This window comes from Haliotis rufescens, unplaced genomic scaffold, assembly GCF_023055435.1.
Source record: "Haliotis rufescens isolate VD_foot unplaced genomic scaffold, xgHalRufe1.0.p SCAF_1, whole genome shotgun sequence".
NCBI classification, from domain to species: domain Eukaryota; kingdom Metazoa; phylum Mollusca; class Gastropoda; order Lepetellida; family Haliotidae; genus Haliotis; species Haliotis rufescens.
This window is the reverse complement of record NW_025963779.1, coordinates 51,925,813-51,935,496: the sequence shown is the minus strand read 5'-3', so window position 1 is coordinate 51,935,496 and position 9,684 is coordinate 51,925,813. Positions and strand designations below refer to the sequence as shown.

General features: G+C 42.4%; 2 protein-coding genes across 2 annotated transcripts in view; both read right to left on the bottom strand.

Moving 5' to 3' along the window:
* Positions 1-259: 259 nt before the first annotated feature.
* Positions 260-2,734, bottom strand: LOC125372369. Its single transcript, XM_048382129.1, has 2 exons — positions 2,434-2,734; positions 260-577 (listed from the first exon to the last, which is right to left on the bottom strand). The coding sequence occupies exons 1-2, from the start codon at positions 2,642-2,644 to the stop codon at positions 273-275; spliced, it is 516 nt and encodes a 171-aa protein (XP_048238086.1). The 5' UTR covers positions 2,645-2,734; the 3' UTR covers positions 260-272.
* A 1,616-nt stretch (positions 2,735-4,350) lies between these two features.
* The window catches only part of LOC124131339 (uncharacterized protein RT0683-like), a 54,733-nt gene continuing 49,399 nt past the window's right edge, over positions 4,351-9,684 (bottom strand). Inside the window, exon 2 of the transcript XR_007221733.1 lies at positions 4,351-5,009. The gene's annotated coding sequence lies outside the window, so the exon portion shown is untranslated. The remainder of the gene's footprint in view (positions 5,010-9,684) is intronic.

Genomic DNA, 9,684 nt, shown 5'->3' with positions numbered 1-9,684 from the left:
TGACATCTAAGTTGTTACAGTGACTAGTCGATGGGCACAGAGAGGTGATTAAGCTAATTGGAAGCCAGTGGATGACTGATGAACACAGAGTATACTAGCAGAGTAGACAAGCTAACTGATGGAGATGATGGAAGCCACTGTATTAATTGGATGGACAAAGGGATTGAGCAATTAGGTGATGGTAAGCAGGCGGGATGTAATAGCCTTGGTCTCTGTTCATTGCTGGCTGGATCCTTTTGATGTGGATGGCTTCCGTTCGTCATCAGTCTTCCCTACATAGGAACAGCCAGCCACCAGATCCGCAGACTGCTCAAACACCACGCCAACATTGATTCAGTATTCCAGAGAGGCAGGACAATCCAGAACATCCTCAGCGCCAATGGCAAGCCCCCTACATCTGATTGGTTGTTGGCCAGGATCTTGATGTTGTTCCACTGGATGTTGTGATCGGGGTGGGTTTGGGTGTGGTCGGAGATGGTTGATTTTGAGTCATTTTTTTGTACTGAGGTCTTGTGTTCTTTTATTCTAATGGGTAGGGGCCTGGATGTTTCTCCTACATAGGAGTCGCCACAGTCACATTGTACATCGTCGTCGTCGTCGTTATTCGTGTCGTTTCAGGCCCTATACGGATCTATCTCTCGCTTGCTCCTCCACGGAGCTACATTCATCCATTCACGAAACCTACGGATTACCTACGGACTACCTACTGGATTCCATTTACGGATCAATACCAGGCACCACTGTTCACTGGATTACACGGCCATCTGTGTTCACCATCCTCCTCGTTGTTCCCTATTCCACTCACGGAGATTACCCCTGTTCCTTGGATTACCTACCCAGCTGGATTCACATTCTCATCACTGGATTACCTTACCAACTATGTTTAAAACGGACCGATCCATAAACAAGTCACTCCCCAGGGACATAGTCGGCGTTATAACCCCACTCCTAAATTTTAGGGTCTCTTATTTTGCCCTTCACGCCGACATGGCGGCCGCCACCAAAACCATCACCATAACCTTCAATTTAAATGACCCCAAAAGACCCAGACCTCAACCTACGTCACCTGCACCCCCTCCACAACCAGCTCAAATCCCCCCCCCCAGTCACCCAGCCCCCAACCCCAAGCGCCCATTCAATCCCATGTTGCCATGGAAACCGAACCTTTTCCCTCTACACCTCCTTATAACAATCATGAAATTATTCCAATCCCCACCCCTACCCAACCACCCCTCATGGATCATGCCACTCAAACTCTCCAAAGTCCTCCTATCTCTATTCCTAGTCTCGACAACGCAACCCAAACCCTGGAGATTCTATCACCACCCTCCCCACCCCCCACCCCCTCGCCAAAAATTACCACAAAGGACGCCCACACCTCCCCCAGGAGGCCCCCCTCCCTTACTGAAACCCCCACCCAAACAGACCCGGCCCAACATAGCTACTTCACAGAACACCAGCTCACTTCAGATCTCTGCCAACTTGCAGACAAAATCCTTAATGACCACTATCTCTTACCCTCACCACTAACATTAAAAGCCCCCGGCATATGCGTTTATAAAAGCTCCCAAGATCACCCAAATTTTACAATGATTCAGTACTTGAACCAGGAGCGCTTTGAACACCAAATACTAAATATTCAAGACCTAAACTCCTTCCTAACAGATATCCAGGACCAGGGTATACAACTTACCTCCCAATTCATCAAAAACAGCACGGCCCACTTAGTTAAAAAATCTTATCACCCCCTCACTACCCAGGACTACAGTTGGATCAAACACCTACTCCAGGGCCTTCTTGTCCCCGACACCTAGACCCTCCTCGCCCTCCATGACCGCTACCACGTCCTGACGCTCCGCCACTAAATATATATTGCCAAACTCCTATCTATTATTGTTTTTGACCCTCCCAAATAAAACCTAACAAACCATCTTCAAATGTAAACAAACTTCTTATTTCGGATCGGGATTGAAATTTCCAGCGCGGACTGTCTTCTACGACGTCCGCGCGATCAAACTCTCTTTACCAGCCTACACAAGCTCATTATCAGTTATCCATACCACCTTGATACCCAAGCCCAGCGAGATGCACAACACCGACCAAGCTCTCTCTCCACCCCCCTCCCCTACCCCAGCTATTCTAGACTTACTTTAGGCTTTATCCCATTTTTCTTTATTTATACAACCCCTTATCTCTAAATTACAGCTTAACTGTAACTTTTATCACCATATGCTGTACAAACTAGGACTACTTTAGCTGCTAAGTATAACTCTCTCTCTTTACCCCCCTCTTACTAGGTTTTATACCCCTCCTTTATAGTTTTTTGGGAATGGTGTTTAACTTTATTGTTATATTTATCATCTCTTCCCCACCTTCCCCGACTGCGAAATAGCCGACGGCTGAAGCGGTCGTTAAATCCCTAAACGCACGCACATTGTATGTGATATACGGCTCCAGCTGGGTCTTCTTTTTTAGATGTAGGGGGCGCGCCATTGGCGCTGAGGATGTTCTGGATTGTCCTGCCTCTCTGGAATACTGAATCAATGTTGGCGTTTTGCATCAGAACACTCGTATGCACCGATGACGTATCGGCTGTTTGTAAACTTCCTGTCTGTGATGTCATGTGACAGATCATGTTGTGCATCTGTTTTTAACTTGACTGACATGGAGGGGCTCGAAATCAGGAGATGGTAACAAGATGGCACCAGATTGACCCGTCTTGCTTGGCGAGGCATTATCATGATTTAATTGTCAAGATGTTGTCATTTGACTATCCAGTTGAAATAAATTTCTCAAAGGTAAGACTTAATTTTAGTACATTGCGATTGTTATTAGACACGTAATGAGAAATACTTCTTAGGCGCTCGAAAACACAGTACGCGAAGATAGTGGAAACCACACAGTAAGCTCTAGATCTGCTTATAGATTGGATTCCTTTTGATCATGGAAAGGGTTTAGTCGCTCAGTCATTTAATTTACCAATGATTCCAACATAGTAACAAAAACGATGTCGACTACGTTGGGTTCGAATCCCAGATTCCCTCTGTGTATAGTTTTTTGTTGGTCAACACCATGAAGCGCTCGTAAGTTTCACCAGGGTAATAAACGCATACAAAATGCATAACTACACCAGGGAGACACAACACACACGCTGCACCCGCACCTCTCCGCATATGAGATTAATACATGGAAATGTAGCTTCAGTATCATTATATATGTCAGTCCATACCTATGCCGCTTAAATGTTCAACCGTGAAACACATATAGTATATTTGGTAAGTGAGTGAGTTTAGCTTAACGTTTTGAAAAGTATTTATGTTATATTACGGCCTGTCAGTTTGGTATAGCAGTAATGCCCAATATCATTTGGGTCATAGTTTATCATATACCAGTTTTGTCAAACCCAGGCGCACGGGTATGGTGCTGTCAATCCCAGAAACGTACGAACGGCGAAAATGGATTCGAACCATCCAAAATATGTTTTTGACAAATGTTAGCACCTAGGCTACTTGGGAACCAATACCCAAAGCACTATCTATTATAACTATTTTACGATATACATGAATATTTTCTTCATGTGATTATATAAAATTAATTGTCATTGTTTGGTGCAAAATGCAGACAAGTTACATGCTCCAGGTTGATCATCAATCATTACGAATCATAAGAGAGTATTATATCTCCGTTATTGAGCTTGTGTGATGACTGTTAGAGTCAGGGGGCATCGATACCTATCAACAGAGTATCCACTATATATAGCATCAAGTATATATTAATACGTTGAAAACATCTGCCAAAATGAGTAAGCAAACACAATCTATTACAAACTTGAATTTATTATCCATAAAATGCTCTTCTTAGCTGAAAAACTCAAACAAGACTTCAAAACTTCTGTTCACAGCAGTAAACAAAAAAAAATATAAAAAAGGTTTATAAATTTCCCTTCCCACAAAGACCGAAGAATCACGAGCTTACAAGTCAGGTGGGGTTTAATCATGTGATTACTGTTCGGCACATTTGAATCTGTCCATATTGTCAAAGTCATTTATGCTGAATGGACGATCGGTACATACGATAGGAGCTGTCTTAGAAAATGATTGATGGCCAACGGACGTCATGGTGGTACAGTCAAGGGGTGTTCATGATTTGAACTGAAGTCATGTGTTTAGGGTCTTGGTTGGTTGGTTGTTTAACGCCGCACTCAGCAATATTCTAGCTATATGACGGCGGTATGTTAATAATCGAGTCTTGGCCAGACAATCCAGTGATGATTAATATCATGAGCATCGATCCATGCAATTGGAATCGATGACATACATCAATCAAGTCAGCGAGCCTGACCACCCGATCTCGTTAGTGGCCTTTTACGACAAGCATAGGCGCCTTTTTCGGAAAGCAGGGGTTGCTAAAGACCTATTCTACCCCGGGTCTTCACGGGTCTCTTATATATAGAATACCCTTCCTTAGTTTAGGGTGTAAGAGGGTGTCAGTCTGTGAAGAAATGTACATATGAAACAAAGTATCTTGACGTCAATCCGGGCCCTGACAGGCAGCCAGTTGGTGTCGCTCAGAACAGGTGTTCTAATGATGCGTGCAGCTGGATTATTTACAACTGTAGCTTGTAAATGAGCTTAGGATATAGGCCAGATAGGATGTTGTTACAATAATCGAGTCCAAATATAACGAGAGCTTAAACAAGTGTATGTTTGGCTTAATGAAAGTTGGTGGTGAAGGACGTTCACTTTCTTGTTCTACATGTCTGCGTGGACGTGGAGGTCCGTCTCCCTCGGGTGGGGGAGGACTGCCGGTTGGTGGTGCAGGACGTTCGACTTCGTCGGCTCTGCTGATCTACGTGTCTCTCTTTCCGAGTCACCAAAAAGCCACCATCCGATGGTGGAAGTCCAGACGGAAGCGGCCAGCAGTTACAGTGACAGTACCAAAACGGTCTTCATGAGGAAAGCGATGTCAATGTGTCAGCAGAATCCAACAGGTGCCCCCTCCATGTACATCTGTAATTGAATGTTCGTGACCTTCATTGTCTTTGTTAAGGATAAACCCCGACCCTGAGTGTTTACATTTCTAATTACACCCGATGCAAAGTGTCGTATCTGTCTTATAAACCAAAAGAAAAATCTGAATCAACATTTATCAACAATTTCATGTTTCCACTACACTTTCCATGAACACATTGAAACGGACATAAAATATATGTTTCTTCAAAGCACCCTGGCGTGTGAGCGCCTCTGTCGACTAGTGGTGTTAGACACATGTACAAATACGAAGCTTGCAAGTTAATTCCCACGAAAATATACATGGATAGTTGTCATTTGATGTTACATGATTCCGCACAATCTAATGTAAAATAATTCACTAACGAGGAAGTACATTCTAAAAAACAGATCTAGAGGGGTGTCCTTTGACCCAGTGATATTCTATAGAATAGAATAGTTAAGATGTGGTTCTACGAAAAGAAGGCCCAATAAAAATAATAGGATGACGTCACCAGAGGTTCATGAAAGTAGTAAGGACGTGACTGTATGCAGAAAATGACAGGCATTCTGAATTGTTAGCGTGTTAAATAAATACAACAAAGCAATCCTACGTTGGGCTCATATGCAAGGTCAATATTCTGTTTGAGGATAAATGCTTCTCAAACACGAATATGTGACAATAGATAACATCTTTTCAGATGGATATTAACAACTTCCAATCTAACTCAACCTGCGGTAAATGTTACAGTTAGGGAGCGGTAACCTAGTTATATCTGTCGTACGTATCATATATGTACGTCTTGAATTGAAAACACAAGTCCGTCCGCGAGGACATAACGTTTTATGGTGAGCTCTTCTCTATAAGTGCTTAGTGTTCAACTCCCAGTTCCAAACACGTTGTACCTCATCAACAATCCACATTCCTCTAGTGCAGTGATCGTCCGGAAGATCTTACTCTTGACTGTAGACGACAACTGACGAGTGCACGCCTGACCTGTGACCTCGTTACACCTCACATGAGGTGTTTGCCGAAGGGAGAGGGGTAGGAAATGTGTGCTCCAGCCCAGCGCGGAGCTCGCGACACACTGTAAACTGCATGTTGTATACAGTAAATTGCAGTAATTCTGCAGACTGCATGTGATACTGATTTGCGGAAAAGCTACAACTTTCAAGATTCATGATTCAATTTGCATTTATTTCATATACAACAGACCGCCGTCATATATCAATGGAATACTGCTGAGAGCGGCGTTAAAACAATTTGTTTTCATAATGGAGCACTGCAGTCATTTAAATGGAACCGTATACATGTGTAGTACCAACTCAGTCACTCTGTTTCGAATATTCAGCAGCAAAGATATATATACTCTTCAAAAAAAGAAACTTGACACTGACTTTCAAAATGTAATATAATGCGATTGTTTCAAAATAGGACACAGAAACCATAATTGAAACACTGTTTGAAGATCAATGTACACAATGTTCAAAACATTCGTCGTTTCACCTAGACAGACACACGTACACGATACACTTAATGTCACAGGGGTACAGAAAATGTAGGTATCGGTTGTGCCCACCACGTGCATCAATCACCGCTTGACACCGACGACCCATAGATGCAATCAAGTTGTCAATAACACGCTGTTGGGTGTGCTGCCATTCATGCTGAAGTGCATCAAGAAGCGCCGGAAGTGTTTAGGGCGGTGGATTCCTTCTGCGAACGCGTCGATCCAACTCGTCCCACAGATGCTCAATCGGGGACAAATCTGGTGACCGGGCTGGCCAAGGTAATGTCTGGATGTTGTTGTGCTATAAGAAGTCCTTACAAACACGTGCAATATGCGGTCGAGCGTTGTCCTGCTGGAACTGTCCGCCATGAACGTTGACGTGAGGAAGAACGTAAGGCTGTAGGATAAAGTCTCTGTAACGCACACCTGTCAATGCACCTGCCACATGCACGAGAGGCGTCCTACCACCGTGATGAATTCCGGCCCATACCATGACACTCCCGCCGCCAAATGGGACAACCTGCTGCACACAGTTGGGGGCGTAACGTTCACCCCGACGTCTGTAGACACGTGTGCGCCCATCAGCACGTGTGAGTAGGAAACGGGACTCGTCAGTAAACAGTACATTTCTCCACCTTGCACGTGCCCATCTAACCCTCTGTTGGCACCAAAGCAGACGGTCCGCCAGATGACGTGGGGTCAATACATGACGTCGAACAGGTCTTCGTGCAAAAAGTCCAGCCTCCCTCAGTCTGTTGCGTACCGTTTGATCTGATATTCTGCGTACCCCAGGGATCTGTGTGGTTGTAGACGTGGCTGTGGTAGTGCGGTCTCGGATGTGTCGCAGCCGGATGTATCGATCTTGTGCTTGGGTTGTCACCCTTGGTCTGTCGTCAACTCTGTTGGTGTTGTTGTATCGGGTCCACAGTGCGGAGATTGTCTGTCTGGATACGCCAAAGTGCCTGGCCACTTCTTGCTGAGTTGCTCCAGCTTGTAATCTCCCAATGGCGTTGCTCCGTTGAGCTGCATTCAGTCTTGGCAATCTGTCACCGCCTCTACTGCCGTTATAAGGACTGTATGAACAGCCGTTGATGTGGATTTTTATACCCATTCAGCAGGAGGGGGGGCTGCATGCCTAAATGCAGGATCCTGTGCTGCACGTTTTTTACAGGCGTTTGGATGAAGCTGTAAAATTGATCCCCAAACGCTACGTTTATGTGCTTTGCATGTGTTTTCGCGAATTATAGACACATCATCTTTCTGTTTGACCTATTTGGTTCTCATTTAATGTAATTATTTTAGATATTTGGTAAAAAGTGGTTTTACATCTATGTCAAGTTTCTTTTTTTGAAGAGTATATTAACCAGCTGTGAGGAGAGATATAAGATTTTTATAAGCAGCCAAATAGGGATGATAAAGGACCCCTCACTGAAAAGGTTCTTGTTTACTTGAGAGCAGAGTTGGCCATGTTAGATGATATAACCAAAATCAAGAGCTCCGGCGGGGGGCAAACTGATGTTATTGTGTGGTATGAGCTGTGACGTAGACGTAGTAAAACATGAGACCAACGCAAGGCTACAATGATTGGAAATCTAGATTTCCACAGCTCTAGCCTGAAATCAAGGATTGTTCTGTCCTCCTTTTTCATTTTTTATTATTATTTTGAAGACATGGTTAGGCCAACCAGGAAAGAATTTGATGGAATATTAATATCACCTGTCACCAATGATCCAGTTAAATTCATCACACAATAACATATTAGTATTTGATATTACGAAGGGCATGATCAGGTACATGTTCACTGTAGTAATGCACATACTAGTCAACTTGATTATAATGTTTATTATAGTGTAGCGCGGCATCAACGATTACTATATGATATCCTCACTTGTCATCGATGTATTGACATCGAACAATGGACGATAATTCGAAATTCTTATTCGAGCTATAAATAGCTTCAAGGGACAGTACCGGTGTCAGTACAATTTTCGTAGTTAAAAATATGTATCTACAAAATATAATCTAAAGGAGCCAAGAACAATATTGTTTTATTAATGCTTACTTCCATCAGAGACCATATAATAGATATTATATGGTCTCTGCTTCCATGGATAGAATTGTGGCAATCTGGGCTTGCCAAATCGTTCTAGACTTGAGCTTGATTCCTTTTAAATTAATTTTATTCTCTATGGTCTGCGAGACGTACAGGGGTGTCAGTATCGCATGCAGAACTGACTGTGAATCCAGCTGGGACTAGTCTGGGTCAGTGTAATCGGAAATATTGTTGAGTTTCGGGTTTGGGCTGTTTGCTGAATAGAACAAGGGCTCCCGAATAAGGGCACAATGTAGAGATTAAAGTATCACCATCTCTGTTTATATCAGATATGTTATTGTGATTTGAAATCTCTTTTTGAACAATTGCGAGTTATTGTGTACTCTGTATTCTTTCGTCATGGTAGAATATATATTTTCTATGTTGCTTTTTGAATTATCCACAAATAATGAGAACTTCAATGTAAACATCTATCTGGAGATATACAATAATACAACTGAAGGGCATATCTGAAAAATGGGACTAATCGACTAATATTTCTTTCTTAAACACTGTCCGTTACAGGCATTTGTTGAGAAATAATGCATTTCAAATAATTGCAAATTGTGTATCTTTCTACATTTTGAATTCATCAAAATTTCTGCAATAAAACCTTAACATCAGATAGTGGTATAAACGAATATGATCTATACTGTGATAAATGAATTATTAATTTCGTATTGTGAATTAAATAAACTGAAATATGATAGTACAAACAAATTATTTTAATCTGTTCATGTGAGTAGGTAACAAAAGATCGAGGCAACTCACTAACGTAACCATTTGTGGAAAATCAAATATTAAAAGTTCAGGGGTTTGAACATGTGCATTGAATGACAGACAAGAAAGCAACGCAATGATTAGATTATGAATCAAATTATTTTATAAATAAAACTAAATATATAGAAAACAAAAGTTTAATTTCTCATTGTTAGAAGGTGTTTAACAATTTTGTTTGTTTGATTGTTTGTTGTTAAACACCGCTCTCAACAATATACCAGCTATATGACGGCGGTTTGTAAATAATCCAGTCTGGGCCAGACAATCCAGTTATTGACATCAAGAGCACCGATCTACGCAATTGAGATACGAT

What these genes read in the sequence shown, in the direction of transcription:
- LOC125372369 (XM_048382129.1), bottom strand. Translation starts at nt 2,644, where the DNA reads ATGCACAACATGATCTGTCACATGACATCACAGACAGGAAGTTTACAA. An exon ending in AGCCGTATATCACATACAAT is followed by an intron (nt 578 to 2,433) that starts GTGCGTGCGTTT and finishes ACGATGTACAAT; the next exon opens with GTGACTGTGGCGACTCCTAT.